The sequence below is a fragment of the Perognathus longimembris genome, chromosome 5 (assembly GCF_023159225.1).
Source record: "Perognathus longimembris pacificus isolate PPM17 chromosome 5, ASM2315922v1, whole genome shotgun sequence".
In the NCBI taxonomy this organism is placed as follows: Eukaryota; Metazoa; Chordata; class Mammalia; order Rodentia; family Heteromyidae; genus Perognathus; species Perognathus longimembris.
Genome location: NC_063165.1, coordinates 53198611 through 53221862, shown reverse-complemented (window position 1 = coordinate 53221862; position 23252 = coordinate 53198611). Strand labels below are relative to the sequence as shown.

At 50.0% G+C, this 23252-nt stretch overlaps 1 protein-coding gene across 2 annotated transcripts in view; it reads right to left on the bottom strand.

Moving 5' to 3' along the window:
* The window catches only part of Tmem44 (transmembrane protein 44), a 33081-nt gene extending 10168 nt beyond the window's left edge, over window positions 1–22913 (bottom strand). For both annotated transcript variants that reach the window (XM_048346914.1, XM_048346915.1), the window contains exons 1-9: window positions 22532–22913; window positions 19062–19188; window positions 18226–18313; window positions 16858–17024; window positions 16665–16751; window positions 13617–13787; window positions 11754–11900; window positions 10639–10743; window positions 3184–3342 (exon numbers count right to left, since the gene is read on the bottom strand). In XM_048346914.1, the coding sequence (XP_048202871.1) occupies window positions 3184–3342; window positions 10639–10743; window positions 11754–11900; window positions 13617–13787; window positions 16665–16751; window positions 16858–17024; window positions 18226–18313; window positions 19062–19188; window positions 22532–22674 (1194 nt within the window). In that variant the 5' untranslated portion in view covers window positions 22675–22913. The remainder of the gene's footprint in view (window positions 1–3183; window positions 3343–10638; window positions 10744–11753; window positions 11901–13616; window positions 13788–16664; window positions 16752–16857; window positions 17025–18225; window positions 18314–19061; window positions 19189–22531) is intronic.
* Window positions 22914–23252: the final 339 nt, after the last annotated feature.

The window sequence follows — 23252 nt, the reverse complement described above, 5'->3', positions numbered from 1 at the left end:
AATTCTCTTGTTACCTATTGTTAAAAAAAAAAAGTTATAGCTTCTTTTGTCTGCCCCTCCCTGTTAGTTTGCGTTCCGGAACACAAACTAACGGTGAACTACTATTCCTGGCTTATTGTTTGGGATGAAGGTCTTGCTAACTTGTGGCCTGAGCTGATGTTCAGCCTTAATCTTCTCAATACTTGCCTCTCCAGTAGCTGGAATTGCCAGTGTGAGTCACCATGCTTGCTTAACTCCCTTTATTATGGTTAAAAACTGAAGGGGTGGGGGAAGTGACAGGATCTCCTGCTCATAAACTAAAGAATCAATATTGAGCTTCACAATCCTCGTTGGCCTGTGGGTATGAGTCTATAATGTGAAGTCTATATAATGTGAGTTAGTTATAATGTGAGGCTGTGGTAACTATCATCTTGAGTGAGTGTGGTTTAGGGTGTGAGCAGAAAGCCTGTGCTGGGGAGAGTAGGGCCAAGGAGGCTGAGCTTCTAAAAGTTATTCCCTCCCCCACCTTTTTTTTTTCCAGTCCTGAGGCTTGAACTCAGGGCCTGGGCACTGTCCCTGGCTTCCTTTTTGCTCAAGACTAGCACTCTACCTCTTGAGCCACAGTGCCATCTCCACCTTTTTCTGTGTAAGTGGTGCTGAGGAATCGAACCCAGAGTTTTGTGCATGCTAGGCAAGCACTCTACCACTAAGCCACAATCCCAGCCCAAGTTATTCCTTTTTAATGTGGGCCAAAGTAGTCATTTCCACATGCTTAATTTAAAAAGGTGACCTTGGGCCCCTAGAATAGACAAATTGTATACAAAAGATTCCTAAAAACAGAGAGAATGGGGAGTCAGGGAGGAACCGGTGTATAGGTGTGCAAAGCTGAGAGCTCAAACTACAAGACAGGTTCTTATATTTTCTAGGCTGCTGTGCAGTTATTACCTCATCTGGGAATGGAGAGAGAGACAGAGAGAGAGACAGAGAGAGACAGAGAGAGACAGAGAGAGAGACAGAGAGAGAGAGAAAGAGAAAGGGAGAGAATATGAATGTGGGCTTATAGCCAGATACCCTTATGGAGCAAATGTTCCTTCCTCTTTCCCTGCCAGCCTCACCTAACCCACAGGTCCCTCTGCTCACTGAGTGCCCTGTGTGGTGCGGTCCTTTCCCCAGTGTTCGTTCCTTGGATCTTGGCCATGACTGTGGCTCCAGGCTGCCCAGCATAGGCGTGGTGCATGTTCTGAAACTAGATCCGGTCTCTCCTTTTTCTCTTTTCTTTTTTCCCCTCCCTCCCTCCCCTCTCTTCTCCCTCCCTCCTTTTCTTCCTCCCTCCCTCCCTCTCTCTTTCTCTCTCCCTCTTCCTCTCTCTTACTTTCTTTCTCTCTCTCCCTCTCTTTCTCTTTTTCTGTCCTGGGGCGTGAACTCAGAACCTGGGCCCTGTCTGAGCTTTCTTTTGCTCAACACTAGCACAATGCTACTTGAGCCACAGCTCCACTTCCAGCATTTTGGTGGTTAACTGAAGATAAGAGTCTCATGGGCATTTCTTCCCTGGCTGGCTTCTAGCCCTGATCCTCAGATCTCAGCCTCCTGGGCAGCTAATGAGGCCTACATTTCTGCACATAACATGGAATGACAGGAGCACAATATTAAGGATACATGCGCTTAACTTCACATCAGCTGTCAATGATTTGGGGACAAAGACAACACTTTCCTTCCCAGATCAGTGGCCAACAGTGGAGGGCAGGTGAAGGGGGGGTGGGGGTTGGCCTCACACACGAAGTGCCATAAAAGTCAGGCCATGCAAATGGGAGCAAAGTGAATCCTGGGAGGAACAGCTCAGAAGCCTAGGGACAAGGAAGAGCTCACAGTTAGACAATAGTGCCAGCTGAGGCCAGCAGGCTGATAAAAACCTGGAACATCACTCTAAGGACTGTGGACTTTATCCCACCACCAGTGGCTCTGAGTTTGGGATTTCAGTGTCCAAAACAAGTTTGACAAATTTGGGGACACACAGTGGGTAACTGATTCTTTTGCTAATGAGCCTATTACAAAAAGAACCAAACCTAAACCAAAATCTCGACACCACTGCTTGTTGTTGTTCATGTTGCCACTGTATTTTTTTTTTCCTAGTCCTGGGCCTTGGACTCAGGGCCTGAGCACTGTCCCTGGCTTCTTTTTGCTCAAGGTTAGCACTCTGCAACTTGAGCCACAGCGCCAATTCTGGCTGTTTTCTGTATAGTTGGTGCTGAGGAATTGAACCCAGGCTTCATGTATACGAGGCAAGCAACTCTTGCCACTAGGCCATATCCCCAGCCCCTCATGTTGCCAATACCAGGATTTGAACCCAGGGACTCAAGCTTGTTGAGCTGGCTTGCTCACCTGGCACTCTACCACTGAGCCATGCCCTCACCCTAGCCTTTTGCTAGAGATAAAACTGGAGATAAAAAGTGAGTCTCAGGATTTGTCAGCCCAGGCTGGCTTTGAACCTCAATCTTCTGTATTTGAGCCTTCTGAGTAGCTAGGATTACAGGCAGAAGCCACCTGCACCCGGCCAACTTCCACTACTTATTACTATCATTTCATAACAGGTACCCTGTTAAGTACCTTAACACACACAAAAAGTTGGAAGCACACACACACACACACACACACACACTAAAGCTGGCACACTCCTGCCAACATACACGTGACCACTACATTGTCCTTCTCCATTTTCTTCAGAAAAGTAGAAACTTCCTGATCACATGGGAGCTGGGATGGAGAGCCCTCGTCAGACCCGAGTGAAACCTGCTGTGCCTCCAAGATGCCACCTGCCAATACGTGGTGACGGCCACAGGTCACCACTGGCACCCCAGGATGGAGCTGGTGGGGGTGGGGTCTTTGGGTTGAAGAAGTGCTCCCAGGGCCAAATGGATCGGAGAATCTGTAATCCTTAAGATCTATTTCTCATGTGTGTATTTCTCTAGGACTTGAATGAGCAAGTGGTCCATGACGGCTGGACCTGCAACACTTGTGTTCTCCTCACCAGCCTGGCTATGCCAGTGCTTTCAGTTTGGGAGGTCTGTGAGTGAAGGGTGGACCCCCCCCCACAGGTTCATTCTGATAGAGCAAGCATGAGGCAAGCACAGGCAGGATGACAGAGGCGCCATACACAGCCAGGCAAGCATAGGTGAATGACTAAGCCATGTGCGGCAGGTGGCATACCTCCAGGTCCGAGCTGATGGAGGAGACCTCAGAGGAGCTGCTGGAGGACACTCGGGCCCGGATGACCTGCACGGGGGGGTACGAGGGAGGCTCCTGCAGGGACGCATCTCCTACACTCATCTGTCCGTCACCAGGCAGCCTGGTGGCACTGCAGCTTGCCTGCAGGGGGGATGGGGTGGGAAAGACAGAACAGGGACACTGAGTCCAGGAAGCCTCAGAAGAGCCAAAGCATTCCTATGCTTCCAGATCCAAGGGAACAAGATGTGTGCAAGGCAGTGTCTGGCCGGTGTCCTGGCCCCTGGGCCTCCAGAGTGGCCAGTGGTTCCCATGTGCCCTTCTAGACATTCTACACACTTCCTTAAATGCACATACATTCATTTGCCTCAATTTCAACCAATGATAGTAGTATAGTACACATTCTCTTACACTGTGTGTGTGTGTTGTACAGGAGCTTGAACTCAGGTCCTCTTGCTCTCTTTTGGCTTTTTGGTCATGCTTTATCACTTGGCCCTTGCCTCCACTTGCAGCTTTTTTGCTGGTTAATTGGAAATAAGCGCCTCAAGAATTGTCTTCCCTGGCTGGCTTGGAGCTTTGATCCTCAGATTTCAGCCTCTTAAACTAGCCGGATTACAGGTGTGAGCCACTAGCACTTGGCCTCTTACACCCTATTTTCACCTAACAATATTGTCTTAGAAGGGTCCTATGTCAGAAGTTTGGGGGCTTGGGTCAGCACAGTCCATTTAACCATCATCGCCTACGAATGGATGCTTAGGGCGTCTCCCATCTCTCTTCCTGCAGTCATTGCCTGCTGTCCTAAGTTACAGCAAACCTCTGATGAGCTCAGAGTGCTTGGGGGATCAACCCCTTGAGGCAGAACTGAAGGATTGAAGAGGATGTGCATTTGTGATTTGGAAACCACACATCCCATTGAGCTTAGTCAGCTCATGCCAGAACAGAAAAGCTGGGAAGAAAGGGAGGATGATGGGTGTGGAGCATTTGTCTGTCTGTCTGTCTGACCTCCCACAGCATTCCCAGGTGCTTCCTCAGAGATCAGTGACGCTCCACCAGCTGCACTTTTGCAAGATGGTGGGCTTCCCACCCACCTTCCATACAAGCATCTTCCTGCTTTCTGGATAGGCTTCTTCCACTAACAAGCTCTGCAGCCTCAGAAGGAAATTTGTGCCTCTCTGAGTCTCCATCTCCTAGCCTATCCAAGGGGGCGGCGCTCCAGGCCTGTCCCTGTCTGTACTGGTGTCACAGGGCTGGGACGTGGACACACAGGAAACGTGGCTATACGTGCTAGGCTTCCCAGCAGTCCCGGTCCTCAGCATACTCGGCGCTCTGTCCAGTCCATGTGAGTTTGGGGGAAGACCACAAAGGAGCACAGGCAGCTTCTAGAAGCAGCCTAGCAGCACAAGTGTGGCCCTGTTGCCCTCTGCAGAAGGTTTTGGCACAGGAACCTGTGGGTAGGGAGGCAGGTGCTCTCATTACAGTGAAGAGAGAATCCTACAGTCTCCCCAAGGGCCGGCTACACTCCAGTCAACAGCTGAGTGGGGTGTCAATGTCCCCAGCAATCATGACGCCTCCCTGGGGTCCTGCTTCACTAGCAGATGCTCCCCTGCACCTCTGGGCATCTCCTTAGGACCAGCAAGAGCAATAGGCACCTCTGTGCTCTTCTCACCAACAGAATGGCCAAGATACCAGTGGTCTCAGACACACACCCACTGAAGAAAGAAAATAGAGAAATAATATTAGCTAATGGAACAGGTACAATGCGGCAGCAGAGGGTGCTGCTCTATTTTTCTTCAGTGTGCTGTTACTGGGGCTTGAACTCGGGGACTCTCTCTCTCTCTCTCCTGACCTCCTTCCTTCCTTTTTTTCTTTTTGTTGGTCATTTGACTTGAACTCGAGGTCTGGGTGCTGTCTCTGAGCTCTTTTTGCTCAAGTCTAGCACTCAACCACTTTGAGACACAGTACCACTTCTGGTTTTCTGGTGGTTAATTGGAGATAAGAATCTTGAAGACTCTCCTGCCCAGGCTGGCTTTGAACCACGATCCTCAGATCATGAACCACTAGTGCCTGGCTCAGGCCTTTCATTTTTTGTTTTTTTCAGTTACCACTGGCACTCTACCACCTGAACCACATCTCCACCCAGATTTTTGCTAGTTAATTGGAGATAAGAACCTCTCTGAGCCAGGTACTAGTGGCTCATACCTGTTATCCTAGTTACTCAGAAGGCTGAGATCATGGTTCAAAGCCAGCAGGCAGGAAAGTAAATGAGATTCTTATCTCCAATTAACTATCAAATATCTAGAAATGGAGCTACTGCTCAAGTGGTAGAGTGCTAGCTGTGAGCTAAAATAAAAGCTCAGAAACAGCATTTAGGCTCTGAGTTCCAGTCCCAGGACTAGCACACACACACACACACACACACACACACACACACACACACACATACACACACACACATACACACACGAGTCTAAATTTCCTGCCTAGACTTTGAACTTTGATTTCAGATCTCAGCCTCCTCCTGAGTAACTAGGATTAAAGGCATTCTGGGTCAGGTTCTAGACAGGCTTAGTTTGAAGCCTATTTCTGTGATTTGCTGTGGGATCTTGGGTAAGTTACTTAACTTCTCAGTACCTCTGACTATTATTGGTTTGTTTTTTTTTCCAGTGTTGGGAATCAAACCCAGTACCTTGCACATGACAAGCAAGCACTCTGCTATTAAACTATACATATATATATATATATGTATATATATATATATATATATTTCCAGCCCCTCTTCCTTTTTTGTTTGTTTGTTTTTGAGACAAGCTCTTGGTGTCTTGTTCAGGCCAGCCTTGGGTTCAAGCAGTCTTCCTGCCTCAGACTCTTGAGGCAAGCATCCGTGGGACTATAGGCATGTACCCTCACCCTTGGCATTGTGCTTCAATTTAAAATGACAATTATTAGGGCTGGAGTGTGGCTCAAGTCTAGAGCGCCTGCTAAGTCAGCCTGGTAGGCAAGTCCCTAAGACTCTTATCTCCAATTAGCCAGAAAAAAGCAGGAAGTAGAGCTGTGCCTCAAATGGAAGAGTGCCAGCTTTGGGCAAAAAAAAAAAAAAAAAAAAAAGTCCTAAGGGACAGTACCCAGACCTTGAGTTCAAGCCCCAGTACCAGCATACACACACACACACACACACACACACACACACACACACACACACACACAAATAATCTATATATGGGACTTAGGCTGGTGCTCCAGCCCATTATAATATGCACCAAGAAAGCATTAGCTGTTATTTAGAGCCAGCACTGTTGAGTCTGTTTAATCAGAATCTGGCAAGTAGCTCTCAGGAAGCAGGCTGCCACAGAGTGGTGTCCCTAGAGCGGAGGAAGGTGGCTGCCAGCCAGACCCAGCTGGCAGCAGGCTCCAGGCTCCCTCTCTGCAAGATGACTCTTGCCCTCTGGTGGACACAGAAGGAAGTGCATGGGCAGAAACTCCGAATGAGATTTTGGGCTCTTGGGAGAAAGAGGTGGAACATGTCAGCAGGAGCCCACCCAACAGTGAGGTGAAATTCCTGTGAAAGTAACCATAACCAGCTAACCAGCTCCCCCATCCCCTCCCTCTTTCTCTCCCATCTCCTCCCCACCCCTTCTTTCCTCTCTTTCCCTTCCCTTCCGTCCGTCCCCCTTTCCTTCCCTACTTTCCTCCCTCCCTTGCTGTGCTAAGGATCCAAGCCAAGGCCTCATGTATGCGAGGTAAGCACGCTACCACTAAGTTCCATCCCAGCATCCCACCCTAGAAGCTTCTGAAAGTTCTTTTTCAGTAGTTCCAAGGTGGGAAATTGTCTAGTGCCCATCTTCAGGAATCTGCTATTAGAGTTCTCTGTGTTTCCTCTAGCTCCCCCAACTCCCCAACATTTCTATAGCCACAGTGGGCTCCTCATGGAAAAGGCATGCTCTCTCTGGGAACTTCCCTTATATGTCGCCACAGGGGAAGTGGCGCCCAACATCCAAGGAAACAGCAATAGCAAAGAGGAAAGCCCCAATCTTCTGAGTGTCCTCTGGGCATCTGGACAGGGGCCATGTCAGTGTGCAACATGCTCAAAATGTACCTCTAGAGACAGCCTGTGACTCCTGGGAGGATTGAGACAGGAGACAAAGGCGATGGAGAGCACAGTGGCTCAGGCCTGTAGTTCTAGCTACTCAGGAGGCTGAGATCTGAGGACTATAGTTCAAAGCCAGCCTGGATAGAAAAGTCTGGGTGACTCTTATCCCCAATTAACCACCAGAAAACCAGAAGTAGAGCTGTGGCTTACATGGTAGATAGAGTACTAGCCTTGAGCAAAAACAAACAAACAAAACCCCAAACCAAAAAGCCAGGAACATGAGGTCCTGAGTTCAAGCCGCAGTACTGTGTGTGTATGCCCGTGCATGCGTGTGCGCACAAGCGCACACACACACACACACACACACACACAATGAACAGCATACAAAATAAGACTGTACTTTAGTACAGTCTTAGTGCTTTAAGAAATTGCCCATCAGTGGGCTGGGATGTAGCTTAGTGGCAGAGCGCTTGCCTAGCAAGTGCAATGTCCTGGGTTCGATCCCCAGTACCAAAAAAGAAAAGACAAAAAAAATAGTTTAAAAAAAAAGAGAGAGAGAGAGAAATTGCCCATCAGCCAGGCACCAGTGGCTCACTTCTATAATCCTAGCTACTCAGGAAGCTGAGATCTGAGGATTGCAGTTCAAAGCCAGCCTGGGTAGGAAACTCAGTTAGACTTATCTCCAATTAAGCACCAGAAAACTGGAAGTGGTGCTGTGGCTCAAGTGCTAGAGTGCTAGCCTTGAGCTAAAGAGCTCAGGGACAGTGCCCAGGCCCAGAGTTCAAGCCCCACAAACAACAAGAAAAAAAGAAAAGAAATAAAACAGAAAGAGAGAGAGAGAGAGAGAGAGAGAGAGAGAGAGAGAGAGAGAGAGAGAGAGAGAGAGAGAGAGAGAGAGCCATCTAGTCAGGAGGCTATTTCTCCCTGGAGGCCTTTGGGGTAGGTGACACCTTGCAGTTTGAGAGATCACATTTGAAAGCAGAGGGGCAGAAAGAGTCCCCGTGCAGCAGGAGAGGAGGGACACAGGACAGAGAACAGGGGGAGCAATACGAAGCACACGATGGGGACACAGCAGTAGTGGCAGGCTGGGCCCAAGGGTGCTGGAGACTCTGTAAGACTAGCCTGAAAGCTATTTATTTATTTACTTGTTGATGCTGGTACTGGGACTTTAGCTCAGGTCCTGGACACTGTCCTGTGTTGTTGTTTTTCTAGAAGAATGTTTTAAGGAAAGGAATGGGAAGATATAATTTATTTTTGTCAAAAAGCCTTCTAGCTATTAATGTTGATGGAGGGGTAGAACAAAGTGGCAGAGAAGATGAGCCACGTGGCTACTGGACTTGATATGTTTGTGTTTTTTTTAAATTTCATTTAAGTAGTAACACAAAGGGGCTTATATCAATTCATGAGTACAACAATACATCTTCGAGCTAGGAATGTGGCTTAGTGGTAGAGTGGCTGCCTAGCATGCATGAAGTCCTGGGTTCGATTCCTCAGTACCACATAAACAGAAAAAGCCGGAAGTGGTGTTGTGGCTCAAGTGGTAGAGTGCTAGCCTGGAGCAAAAAGAAGCCAGGAACAACCTACACTATCTCTGTAATCTTATCTGAGTATATTGGAAACCGTGTATACTGGTATTAGAACCAGGAAATTGAAAGGGAATACCAAAATCGAGAGACACAGGGTAAAAAAAGAAAAACAACTACAAAAGCAATACTTGCAAAACTGTTTGGTGTAAGTGAACTGAACCACCCCATGGGGGGAAAGGGAAAGGGGGGAGGGAGGGGGGTATGAGGGACAAGGTAACAAACAGTACAAGAAATGTATCCAATGCCTAACGTATGAAACTTTAACCTCTCTGTACATAAGTTTGATAATAAAAATTTGAAAAAAAAAAAAAGTCAGGGACAGTCTTCAGGCCCTGAGTCCAAGCCCCAGGACTAGAAAACAAACAAACAAAACAATACATTTTGCTTGATCACTGACACATATTTTGGGGGAGCATTTATAGCGCCCACAAGTGGGATGGGCATAGGGACACAGCAGGAGAGGAGACAGGAAGGAGCAATTTGGACTGATGGAGCAATTTGGAAGGATGCGTGGACTGGGGCACTGTGAACCATGGCGGGGAAGATGCGTGAGGAGTGGGTCTGGGCAGGGAAACTCAGAGGTCTGTGTTGGACGTGGTAAGTGTGAGACGCCATGTGGTGCCACAGAATAGGCAGCCAGAGAGCTGACTCTGGGGGGAGCAGCAGGGTGCAGCTACAGATTGAGGACCTTGATGCACAGCACTGAGAGCCATGGGACTCGGGGTCCCCAAGAACCCATAAGAGAAGAGGGTACTCCCGGACACTTCCACTTGCAAGCCAAGCTAGCCAGGAAAAGCACTGGAATCTAAGGGGGCACACAGCCCATGAGGATGGCGGAAACACCAAGAGCGTGGGGACAGAAGTCAGAAGCCAGAGGCTAAATGAGCAAGCCTCCATCAGAGCAGAAATGACTGAGTTTAGCAGCCTGGACAAGAACAATCTCTGGTGGGAATGTGGCTTAGTGGTAGAGTGCTTGTCTAGTATACATGAAGGCCTAGGTTCAATTCCTCAGTACCACATAAACAGAAAAAAAAAAGAGCCAGTCATGGTGCTGTGGCTCTAGGGTAGCCGTGAGCAAAAAGAAGCTCAGGGACAGCGCCCAGGACCTGAGTCCAAGCCCCAATATTGGCACAAGAAAAAAAGGTATAGAAATTGCATACTACCAGGCTTTGAATCAATTCCAGATGATTTATAATGGCTAATTCAAAATATATCCTTTGTAAATTGTTCTTCTACTATATTTTATAAAAATGACCAAAAGTACTGGATATTTTCAGTACATTAAGCAAATTTCTTGAATATTTTCAATATGCTGCAGAGCCCATGGATAAAAAGGGCCGATTATATAAATTTTTTCTTTTGTAAGGAAAACTCAAATCGATGAAGGGAATTTCTAGTGTACAGCAGGAAGAGAGCTATTTCCTGTGACAACATCTGCACCCCTATTTTCCTTACCCCCCCCCCCACTTCTGTAGGATGCCTGTCCTCTCACATTCTAACCCTTTCTCTTGTGTTTAGCCAAAGACAGAGAAACCTCCATGCATAAGAATGAGGCTGTTGTTTATTCTTGTAACTCTTACCAATTGGATTCCTGATCCTCAACCGCTGTACCTAGGAGGGTGAAGGGAAACCATTTTCTCCCCTGTGTGCCCTCCATGACAGCACTTTACATGGTCCCCTGTGGCTATAGTATCACCTCTTTTGGGAAGCCTTCCAGGACTGTTTCCCACCCTCCTGGACACCTAACCGTAGCCCATGGCCTCTCACCTGCTGCACGGGTTCAATGGTGAGCTCCATGTAACGACTGATGGCTGTCATCGTCCTCAGCGACTTGCAGTGGGACAGGGTGGTGAGTGGCACCCAATCGGAATTCTTTTGAGAGGAGACAGGAAGACAGGAGACATTTGAAAGTCAGGAGACATTTTCTAAAAGCAAGCTCCCATTTTATTTGAGCAAATCCTTTGTCCATTTTTGTCTGATTTTATTTTTAAGGCACACCTCACATCCTGCTTCCTGTAAGTGTGTCATAGCTCTCTCCTTTTGAAGCCAATGGTCCCCAAACCCTTCAGTCCAAGAGAATCCGCTGGGATTTTTTTTTTTTGGGGGGGGGTGTCCTGAGCCTTGGACTCAGGGCCCGAGCACTGTCCCTGGCTTCTTTTTGCTCAAGGCTAGCACTCTGCCACTTGAGCCACAGCACCACTTCTGGCCATTTTCTATATATGTGGTGCTGAGGAATCGAACCCAGGGCTTCATGTATACGAGGCAAACACTCTTGCCACTAGGCCATATTCCCATCCCGGGATTATTATTATTATTATTTTTAACTTTGGTGGTACTAGGGTTTGAATTCAGGGTCTTGTGCTTCATGCTTGCTAGGAAGGTACTTTACTGCTGAGCCATGCTTCCAGCCCTTGTTTTGCACTGGTTACTTTTTAGGTAAAGCCTTGCTTCTTGCTAAGGCACGCACAGCCTGCCTTCTTAGGCTTCCTGTGATGGCTGGATGACAGCAGCTTCTTCCCACTGAGATGGAGTCTCATGGACCGTTCTGCTTGGACTGTCCGGGAACCATTGGGAATCCTCCCAATCTCAGCCTCCCAGATAGCTTAGGATGCTAGTATGTGCCATTGTGAGACTTGTATCTCTAGGTAACCAGCAAAGGGCAGTAAGCAAAGTGGAGAAGAGGGGAAGAGCATCAGGGTTGAGCAAAAAAGCTAAGGGACAGAGCTCAGACCCTGAGTTTGAGCACTAGCACACACACACACACACACACACACACACACACACACACACAGAGCATAGAGGGATTTCCAAGGTTCCTAAATCCCAGCCTTGGTTCAGGGCCCCTGCCTCTGTCCACTTCACCCAGGAAACACTGCGTAGACCTTGTCCTCACTGCTGGTCTCCGGGTTGTCATCCTCTTTCTCGGTGCAGGTCAGCAGGGCTTGGGTGTCAGGGCTCTCTCTGGCTTCAGTGGCAAATCCAATGGCTCTTCTCATCTTGCTCTTCATCACACACGAAAGGAAAATGATCTGAGCCATAGAAGTTAAGGTACAAGAAAGTGTAGCCCTGTCAGGGGCCTGCTGTTACCCTTCCTAGCACCCCAGGTGTCCTGCCCACCCAGACTCTCATCCCTCCATGGGCTGATCCTGCCTTTGTCTACTCCAGAGAGACTCAGCTTAGCTGAGGACATGGCCAGGCCTGAATCTGCATTCCTGCCTCTGGTAAATACTTGTTGAGAACATCCTCCCAAAGGGCGTGGCTTACAGTGACAGGACAAGCACTGGTGGGATGGTGTCCTCCCACACTCATATCCACCCGGGACCTCAGAATGGGGCCTTATTTGGAAGTAGAGTCTCTGTTGACGTAATTAGCCATCGTGGGACAGAGTGAGCCCGGCATAATGACTCCAGTCCTTATAAGACGAAGACTCAGGCAACTCAAGAGCCTACGACCTGAGGAATGCGGGTCAAAGACACTTTGGGCAGTAAAGTATGTAAGTCTCTAATCTCCAGTTAACCACCAACAAGCTGGTAGTGGAGCTGGCTCAAGTTGGTAGAGTGCCAGTCTTGATTGAAACACTAAGGACAGCATCCAGGCCCTGAGTTCAACCCCAGTACCAGCACAAAAAGATGAAGACGAAGAAGAAGAGGAAGAGGAAGAAGGAGAATAAGGATGAGGAGGAGCAGCAGCAGCAGCAGCAGTCAGGGTCGGATGTAAAGGCATATACCTGGAATCCCACCTAATTGGGAGGTGGAGGTAGGAAGACCAAGGTCTGAGGCTATCTGAAAACAGCTCAAGGAAAAAGCTTGGGGGAAGGAGAGCTGGGGCTCAAGTGGTAGAGCACTAGCCTTGAGCAGAAAAACTCAGGGATAGCACCCAGGCCCTGAGTTCAAGCTCTACCACGAACAACAACAACAAAAAAGCTTGGAGTGTTGGCTCAAGTGATGAACACCCACCTAGAAAAGTGTGAGGTCCTGAGTTCAAATGCCAGGACCATCACCAAGAGGAGAAGGAACAGGAGGAGGAGCTGCCATGCAGAGATATACAAAAGGAAGGTCACGCAAAGACAGAAGACAGAAACAGAAGCTCAAATTATGAGGCCACAAGTTAAGGAAATGCTTGGAGCCACCAGTCTCCGGAAAAGGGCAAGGACAGATTCTTTCCAAAAGCCTATCATGTGCCCTGCCTTGATCTCAAACTTCCTGGCTAGGCCTACCCACCCACCACAGAGCCCTTCCCACAGCCAGCACCTCCACCTGCCATCTGCTGCAAGGTCATGCAAGGTCACTCATGCAGCACTTCAAGCAGTAGCCAGGAGCCACTAGGCAGCCACCAAACAACAGCAGCTCCCGTCAGCTTTCACCTCTGCTTTTCCACCCCAGGCTCCGGTCCCAGAGAGCAGAGGAAGAAGGCAGGAATGACCCTGCATGGCAGGCCAGCGTGCAGACACTTCTTCCCAGACCTGAGAGAAAGCGAAGGCAGAGAGGCAGGGAGAGAACTGAGCCCAGACCTGGCCTGTGAACCCAAGGCCTGGAACCCTCCCACTCTTCTTCATTGTTTTGGAGAGCTCCAGCCCAAAGAATAATAATAGTAAAGAATGACATTGGCAGCTGTGTGCCCCTGGCTTCATACCATCCCTAAGTGTGGGCCAGATGCTGCCTAGACAGAGGGACAGAGGACATGGCAGGGTGGGGCTGAGAACAAGGCAGTCCAGCCTCGCCCATCCTCCAGTCTGAGGTGGATACAGTGAGGTCCAGTGAAGCCCTTCCAAGGGAGGTCAGGAACCAGGGTGTGGCCCGCAGCAGGTACTCAGGCTCCCGGTCATGGGCCACAATGGCGGAGGCATAGAAGAGGCCAGCCAGGGCCGACAGGAACTGTGTCCACAGATAGATGCAGGGGAATAGCTTTCCCTGGCACTACGCAGGAAGAGAAGCGGCTTGGCAGGTGGGAAGTGGATCTGGGGACCTTGGCTCCTTATTGGCACAGGATGTTGGGCAGCAGGCCCTGTACCCAGGGTTCTCCCCAAGGGTGCTGCTTTTGTTATGCATCTTGCTTTGGGCCAAGCTGTACCCTCTGCCTGGCAAACTCTGACCCATCTTTCAAAATCTACCTTAAACGTGAGTCCAGAAGCCAATTCTTGTCACTTGCACGCTATGGAGAACGACTAACTCACTTCTGGGCTCAGTTGTATCTAATGCTCTCTCCAACACAGTGCCTTTTGCTCAACTGGACTCTGCTCTTGCTGGGTGCTCACATCTGTAAATCCTAAGATACTCCAGAGGCTGAGATCTGAGGATCTCAGTTCAAATCCAGGCTGGGAAGACAAATTAGTGAGACTCTTATCTCCAATGAACTACCCCAAAAAATCTGGAAGTGAAGGTGTGGCTCAAGTGGTAGAGGCCAAACTCGAGAGAAAAAGCCAAGCAGAGCTCCTGAGTTCATGCCCCAGTACCATCCCAAGAAAAAAATAAAACAAACACCACAACAAAACCCACCTCCTTGCTCTCTACATACTCAGAGAGCTCCTAAGGACAAGCAGGGCTTGGCATCTCAGTGCCCAGCTTCTGATACAGGGCAGGGACTCTGAGATGCCAGCTGGGAGAGCCTGAATTGTGAAGGGCTACTTCCCAGCCCTTTTCTTGCTGGGACCAATAATTCTAAATCAGGCCCAAAAGGAAAGGTCAGGAAAAAGATAGGGAATATTTTGGCCATTCTGAAGCCAAAGGGACAATTCTGGAGAACAAGGACTAGAGCTATGGGTTTAAAAATAAGAAACATATGCAATACTTATATATAAGTAGCTTTTAGAGGTACAAAGTCATATATGCATATACACAAAACTACACATTAAGTATGTGAAATCACATAATTTATATACACAAATATAAAATGTGTGTATTTTAGATTGTTCCTTGGCTGATTATATTTAGAAATATAAAGACTTTGGCTAAGGAATGGAAAAAAAATATAAAAAAAGGCATGTTATGTGTGATTTCCCCCCATTTTCAGCTCAAAGAATCCTTAGGACAGTAACTTTGTGCTCTGTATTTCAACTACTTTGTGTGTGTGTGTGTGTGTATGTGTGTGGGTGGGTGGGTGGGTGAGCAGTGGGCCTTGAACTCAGGTCTTCATGCTTGTGCTCAGCTTTTTCACTCATGGCTGGTATTCTACCACTGTGTGGCCACACTGGATTTTTGTTGGTTAATCGGCCATAAGTATCTTAAGGAGGTGCTGGGAATATGGCATAGTGGCAAGAGTGTTTGCCTCCTACAATCAAGCCCTGGGTTTGATTCCCCAGCACCACATATATAGAAAACGGCGAGAGGTGGCGCTGTGGCTCAATTGGCAGAGTGCTAGCCTTGAGCAAAACGAAGCCAGGGACAGTGCTCAGGCCCTGAGTTCAAGGCCCAGGACTGGCAAAAAAACATCTTAAGGATTTGTTTACCTGGATTGGCTTTGAACCTTGATTCTCAGATCTCAGAGTTGGCTACTTTTATTCCCAGGCAGATAGAAGGTGGCCCTCATCTGCTTGAGGCCAGTGGCCAGGCACTGTCCTACCCCAGTCCCTCCTTGGATACACAGGCTCAAGCAGGGGCTCCCTGCTCCCTTGCTTAGTCTGGAGACAGGATTCCTGTGGATAAGGCCCAGGTGTGGGTCCTTTCTGTCTTCACACAAATCATCACTAGATACTCGCCTTCCCAGGGCCTCCTACTCAGCCATGATGTTCCTTGTCAAGTGGTTCTTTTTATGCTAAACGATGGACCATTTCATCTCTAGCTATCCAGGCTGGTGCTGCTCCTGTCAGTGAGACAGGACTAGTGTGGCAGAGTCGTCAGAGAAAACCTGGCAGGGCAGTCTACACACGCCCCATAGGTTTCGGTTGTCCAGGCACTGTCCTGTGTCCCCTTAAGTGCTCACACTGCTCTTCCCTCCCATGTCCCACTTTCCCTTTTGAGCCTTCAGGACAGCTGCCATCACCTGCGCTAGCAGTGTGGTTTCCACCCTCGCTCTCCTGAATACCGTACAGAGCTCAGATGCCTCCTCTCCCTCTTCTGAAATCGCAAACATGACGCCTTTCTACAGCACTGACATCCTGACTGCATATCTGTACATTCCATGTGGCTGTGAGCTCCGCCAAGGGAAACTCACCTCCATACCCCAACAGGATTGGCCAAAAGGGTTTTCCTCATCCCAGACACTTGGGAAATATCTGCAAATCAAAGCCCAGTAACTGACTGTGTCTGGCCTCTACACCCTCAGAAGTATCTAGTGGGACCCTTGTTTGTCCCCTTCTTCCCCACCCCACCCCCAGTGCTTTTCCTCGGCTGGTAGGAAATGGGAATGGATGCAGAGGCCTCAAGTCCCACTGGCTGAGCCGCACGCGGGCTCTCCACATGCACCCCTTGTTCTTGTCACTGTCATAGACAGAAATATCTAACTTGGGAGTGGGAAGGTGGCTTAGCAGTAGAGTGCTTGCCTAGCATGCATGAAGCCCTGGATTCAATTCCTCAGTACCACATACACAGAAAAAGCCAGAAGTGGTGCTGTGGCTCAAGTGGCACAGTGCTAGCCTTCAGCAAAAAGCAATCGGGGACAGTGCCCAGGCTTTGAGTTCAAGCCCCAGGACTGGCCAAGAAAAAGAAAAAAAGTCTAAGTTTACATATGCCTGTGCACAAAATTGACACCACACCTCCAGGGAAATCTAGAGCCTCTGGGATGTTCCTGATGCCCTAAGATTTGCCATGTGACCCACAGTCCCAGACCCTCCTCCACCCCCTCCCCCCAAGCCTCACAATTCTGGAGAGTGGGGGCATGCGAGATGCCCAGGAGCCGAGGGCAGCGATGCCACCCAGCAGGTAGCCAAAGACTTCAGTGTTGTCCTGCAAGAATAGATGACACACGTCAGCATTCCGAGGGACAGAAAACCCTGTCCCCCCTTTCCCAGCCTCCCAGGGCTCTGCCCTCCCTATGGTGGCTCAGCCTCACCTGCAGAAATTTCCCCAACAGCCTCCGCTGTGGGCCTCTCACAGGGGCTGAGATCTTGGGCACAGAAGCCCAGAGAGCCCAACTTGAGCCCAGGCTCAGTGGCAAAGTCAGGACAAACACACTGGCCCTGAGCCGCCGCCTCCTCTTCCTCTCCCGGGTGTCCTGACCTACAAGAGACACCAAACTCCCATGTGGCTCCTGGAGCCTAGAATTGGCCCAAGACCTGTGTGGGAAGAGCTGGTGCCAACCCCAACCCCTGGTTATGCGGCAGCCTCCCTGCCCCCTCTGAGCCCTTGAGTTATTCTCTTCTTCCACCCACAGTTGGCTCTGTTTGCCTTCCTGAGCTGAGGGGACTTTATCTGTTATCAAAAGCCTGTGTGCTGACAGCAGAGACTCTCCTAGATTAGGACTCTCAAGGACAGGCCTCATTCCCTGAACACAGAGCAGAACCACGACAAGCTGGCTGAACACATGGGTCAGTGATATGCTGTGTCACGACACCTCTCCTGCGAGCAGGACGGGCAGCAACGGGCAGCGTCTTTCAAGGTTGCCTTGGGTGCTAGTGGCTCATTTTCAGTAGGCTGAGATCTGAGGATCCCACTTGGAAGCCAGCCGGGGCAAAAAAGCCCAGGGGAGTTTTAACTTCTAACGAACAGTTAAAAAGCAGAAAGTGGAAGTGTGGCTTCAGTGGTGGAGAGTCAGCCTTGACTGATAAAACTAAGCAAGAGCCTGGGGCCATGAGTTCAAGCTCCAGTACACACACACACACACACACACACACACACACACACACACACACACTCTGCTTTGTGCAGGAACATGTCTCTTCCTGGCAGCTGTGTCCGTTGACAACATGCTACAGTACCATTGACAGAAGCATTCCCTCTTTTGGACAAGGGTCCAAGCACATAAATGCCTCTCTCAGGGCCCTCCAGTCCCACATACTCAGAGCTCCTCTTCTCTCCTGTCACTTCCTGCCCCTGCTCTGCTATGGGTGGTCTATTGATGGGTTCCATTTCCAGAAGTGATGGGACCTTGCTTGGCCACTCAGATTTGCATGCTGAGATCTCTCCACTCATCTCCACAGCATGTGCCTGCTCCTGGTGTGAACCTGTGCCATTCTGCTCATCTGGAATGCCTGCTATACTCCCACTCCCAGGACTTCCCTGATGCCTGAAGTCCATGGCCTCCCTGGCTGCCCACACCTGACCAGAGCTCAAGTAACCGTTTAGGGCCTTGACTTTCTCATGTGGCTTGAGTTGGGGGTCTTTGTTCAGTTTGCCTGTGCCGTGGGATAAGGAGCTGACACTCAGCATCCAGATGAATGCATGGAGGAAGGAGGACAGGAATGGATGGCCACAGACTCACCCGAGTTAGATTTGGATCTGCAGATGGGGAAGACAATGAACAGAAAGCTCACGAAGTCAACAGCTGCCAGGTAGGCACCAGTGAAAACCTGGGAGCAAATAAAAATAGTTTTGCCAATCAAGTATCATATTCTAGAACCACAGCCCCTCGCATTCAGGATTGAACACAGCCACCTGTAAGCCACACCTCCCACCTGCCCCCTACCCTGAGAAAGGTCTCTTTGATGAGGGGATGGGGTACCCAAATGACTTATCCTATTTGCAAAGATGCCCACCAGAAGAGATGCGACAGGAACTCAGCCCTCTGCTTCCTACTCCACATTCTTTCTACTGCATGGATAGTCTTTGTTGTGTAAATATGGCTCAGCCATTGAACCTGGGCCTCAGTTTCCTCATCTGGAAAACAGGCCTACAGGCCTTTAGTGTAAAGGATGTAGGCAAGTGTCCAATAGACACTAGCTATTATTTTTGGACTTGCGTGTATTCTTATTCTATCTTATCAGCTACCAAGAAATGGGAGTCCCTCCCCCTGTTAGGGTGTTGTGAGGCAGAGTTTTGCTGTGTAGCCTGGGCTGGCTTCAAACAGAGATCCTCAGATCTCAGCCTCCTGAGAAGTCTTATTGAAGGTGACTTTGAACAAACTTTACAGGAAGTGAACAATAAGTCATGGGTTATAGGGTGCAAGAAGTTTTTTGGGTGGGGGATAGAAATAACAGAACAGAAGCTCTGAGGGTAAACTGTGCCTTACATGCTGATGGAACAAGAGAAGTCACTGTGGCTGTAACAGAGAAAGGACAGTCAGACCTGTGCTGGACTGGGCCCAAGGCTCGCACTAACCTGGATCGTGAGCTGCCTGGCCAGAATCGCCCCGATGGTATCACACAGACTACTCAGGAGACAGCACGCAGAACACAGTGCTGACTGGCTCTGTCCAGATTTCCTTGCACATGTCAGGTAAAGAAGCCTGGGTGGAGGGAGGTGTGGACAGAATACAGAAGCTGTGAATCTGGGGACAAGCCAGAACAGATATCTTAAAAGAGGCAGCTCTGTGCGGGCTGGGAATATGGCCTACTGGTAAAGTACTCGCTTTGTATACATGAAGCCCTGGGTTCGATTCCTCAGCACAACATATATAGAAAAAGCCAGAAGTGGTGCTGTTGCTCAAGTGGCAGAGTGCTAACCTTGAGCAAAAAGAAGCCAGGGACGGTGCGCAGGCCCTGAGTCCAAACCCCAGGACTGGCAACAAAAACAAAACAAAACAAAACAGAAAAAGGCAGTTGTGGCTTTGTGTCCTAAGGAAGCACTTTCTTCCCCAGGCCTGGAGCAGGTGTTTCCCAGCTTAGTTTATAGATAGGGAAGAAACCATCAGAGGAACCCCAAGCCGCTGGCTGAGAAGCCCATGGCAAAGGCCAGAGTCACACACGTGGAAACAGCATCATCCTCTACTGAAGACTGGCTCTCTCCAAATCAGTCAGTGCAGTGACATGCCTCCCCACTCTAACTCTCTAGCCATCTGGTTTGGTTTTCTGAAAGACAATTAATTGTGAGGGTTCTAACAATAACCTAAGCACTTCAGCCAGTGGCAGACCCAGCAGCCAAAATTAAAAAGGTCAGTTGTGCCAGGCTCATACCCGTGATGTATATTACTTGGGAGGAGATTGGTAGGATTGAGGTTGGAGGTCAGTGTGGGCCGCATCTCAACAATAAGATGTAAATGGGTATGCATCTTTCATCTCAGCTACATGGGGGGATGTAGGTGGGCGGATCTCAGTGTCAACCCCGGGCAAAAATGCCAGTACCATTTCTTTGTAATTTTTATTTTTTATTATATTTATTTACTTATTTTTTTGTTGGTTGTGGGGCTTGAACTCTGGGCCTGGGTTATACCTGAGCTCTTCAGCTCAAGGCTAGTACTCTACTACTTGAGCAACAGGACCACTTCCGGTTTTCTGGTGGTTAGTTGGAGATAAGAGTCTCCCAGACTTTCCTGCCTGAGCTGGCTTTGAACTGCAATAATCAGATCTCAGCCTCCCGAGTAGCTAGGATTATAGCCATGAGCCATTGGCATGAAGCTCTTTGGAATTTTTTTATTTTTGCCAGTCCTGGGGCTTGGACACTATCCCTGAGCTTCTTTTGCTCAAGGCTAGCACTCTACCTCTTGAGCCACAGCACCTCTTCTGGCTTTTTCTGTTTATGTGGTGCTGAGGAATCAAACCTAGGGCTTCATGCATGCTAGGCAAGCACTCTACCACTAAGCCATATTCCCAGCCCTCTTTGTAATTTTAGAAAACTATCTTTAAGTAGTTGTACAAAGGGGTTTTCATTCAGCACGTCAGTTTATGAGTACAATCCATCGTCAACAATTTCACGCCTTCCATCATTCTTCCCCATCTTTCCTAAGCCCACTCATACTCTCGAGTGGCTCCATTTTCATATATGTACACTGAATGTAATACTGTATTTACCCACTCAGTACCAGCATTTGAACTCAGGGCCTTGCATTCAGCTTGTTTGCTCTAAGAGAATTCTACCACTTAAACCAAACTTGAAGCCTAACTTTTTGCTGGTTAATTGGAGATGAAGTCTCACAGACTTTTTCTGCCTAGGCTGGCTTCAAACCATGATCCTCTGATCTTACATTCCTGAGTAGCTAGGATTACAGTCATAATCTATTGCACCCAGTTCCTTGCTGTGTTTCTTTGGATGGTAGCTGTGGTTTCATTTCTATTAACCAGAGGGTGATATTCACCCCATATCATTAGATTCTGAATGTCAGCTCTTGGGAAAAGGTTCAGGAGTGGAAGGCTGCTGGGTTCCTAAGCATTTTCCCACCTGCCCAGTCTAGACTCAAAGCTCACAGTGTGACCATCAACCATTAATCAAAGTTCTGGGCTCTGGAAACCAATTTAAAACCAGAGAACGGCAACTTCAACTTAAAGACCATCAGAGTTAGACCCAAAATAAGCAATCATTTATTTCAACCCCCCACCCCCATTTGAGCAAGGAGAAAACTGAGTCTTAGGGTGGGTGGTAAGATGAGTTGAAGGCAGGTCTGTGGCTTCACACTGAAGGCTTGTTCTGAGCCTTCCTGCTCTCGGAGGATGGAGATCCTGGCCCACCTTAGCCCACCCATGTACCCACCACTTGGAAGAGTGAGTAATTCAGCAAGTCCAGTCCCAGCTAGGGCAGGAAGGCAGAAGCCCTGCTCTTAGACCAGCCAGCAGTGCATCCTCAGGAGGCCCCTGACCTCTCTATGCCATGGTTTCCGGGTGGCTGACATACCTATTCGACTGTGGCTAAACAATAAAGGTGATAATGTGCACAGTGCTCTTTTAGTTTTCAACCTCTGACCTGGAGCACTTTCATCCCTGAAGTTCTGCCCCTGCATAACAGGGCCTGGACTTTTCTTCTCCTCGTGCAACTTAGGGAGGATATTTAACCTCTCAGTAACTCGGGGCTGCTCCCCAGTAAGTGTGGCTATTTCACAGGCCTGTGGCAAGGATTTGGATGAGTGACTAAATACACTACTTGTCCCATGTCTTTTTTAATCTACTCCAGTTTCTGGGTAGTGAGGCTGCAGACTGCACTGTGTGAAGTCTGAGGGGAGAAGCTATTGTGTGTGGGGGTGGGGGGGATTTTCCTGTCTCCCCTGCCTGGGAGTACTTGGGTGGCACCATCTTGGGAACTGCGACTGAATTTCTGTTCCTGGGAAAGCATTGCCCAAAATCTGGAGGCTTCACCCTTGGAACTCAGGCTACAGAGACCAGGATTTGGGCCACCAGAGTCAGATTATGACACAGCCCCTCTTCCCAGCTAGGAGGTCTTAGGTAAATCCAGGCCAGAAGCAAGGAGGGACTTGTCCACGTCTTCAAGGGTAGGGGCAGAGCTGGAGCCACGGTGATGTTCAATGAGCACCTACTAAGCGCTTTCCCAATATGCCTCCTTTAACCCTCCCATTCCTCTTTCGAGATCCCCGTTCTAGCGAGGAGCAAAGGCTAATTAATCTTTCGTTCAGCTCACGCCGCGAGCCAATAGAGAAGGGCTGACCACAGATCCAGTCCCGGCCCCATTCACTGCACCACCCAGCCTGGCGCTGCTGGCTCCGGGCCCGGCTCTCCTGCGCCTGGAATCCGGAAAGACTCGGTTCCGTCCACAGAGAAACGCTAGATTTAACGCGAGGCGTGTGCACGCGTGTCTCCTCCACGCCCTCCTCTCCTCCTTTCCTCTGCGACCACCCCCTGCCTGACCTGTCCCTGGTCCCCTGTCCCCCCCCCCCCGCCCCCGCCCCTGCGCCCCGGGTCCATTACAGCGCATGGGCGGCGATCCAGCAGCAGGAGGCGCAGATCCACAGGCCGAAGGAGATGCAGACGCGGTGGCGGGCGAAGCAGCGATCCAGGTAGTCCCAGTCCCCGAGCGCGGGGCCGGGCGCGGGGCTGGGCGCCTCCTCCATGGCACCGCGCGGAGCGCCCAGCCCGGCCGGAGCCGGAGCCTCCCGCGCGGCGCCCCGAGTCCGGGCACAGCTTCCCCGGCCACCGCCGCAGAGGTGGCGCGCCCCCTCCGGTTCCCAGGCGCGAGGGGGGCGGCGGCGGCGATCCCCGGGAAAAGTTTCCGGGACCGCGCGGCTCCCCACCCTCGCGCTATTGTCGGGGGTCGGTGGGGCGCAGGCCGCCCTCCAGCGGCGGAGCCCGGAGCCGCCGCCGCACAAAGGCTGCGCCCCCCGCCCCGCCCCCGACGCCGCTGCGGCGCCGGGTCCACGAGACCCCTTTCGCGGTCATCCGGGGCGGGCGGCCGCCGGGCTCCTCGAGGGCACAGGGTCCCTGCACCAAGTCACCCCACGTCCAGGGCCAGACAGTGCGCACACCTGCTTGGCGGAGGGCTGGGGTGTTGGGCGCCCAGGGGTGCGCGGGTGCACGACAAAGGGGGGAATGCGAGACCAGGAAGAAAGGCGCCTAGGTGTCAGGGAATGGGGCGTCCTTCTTCTCACCCTCTTTTCTGAAGCTGGCATCCGGAGGGACTCGGCTCCCAGCC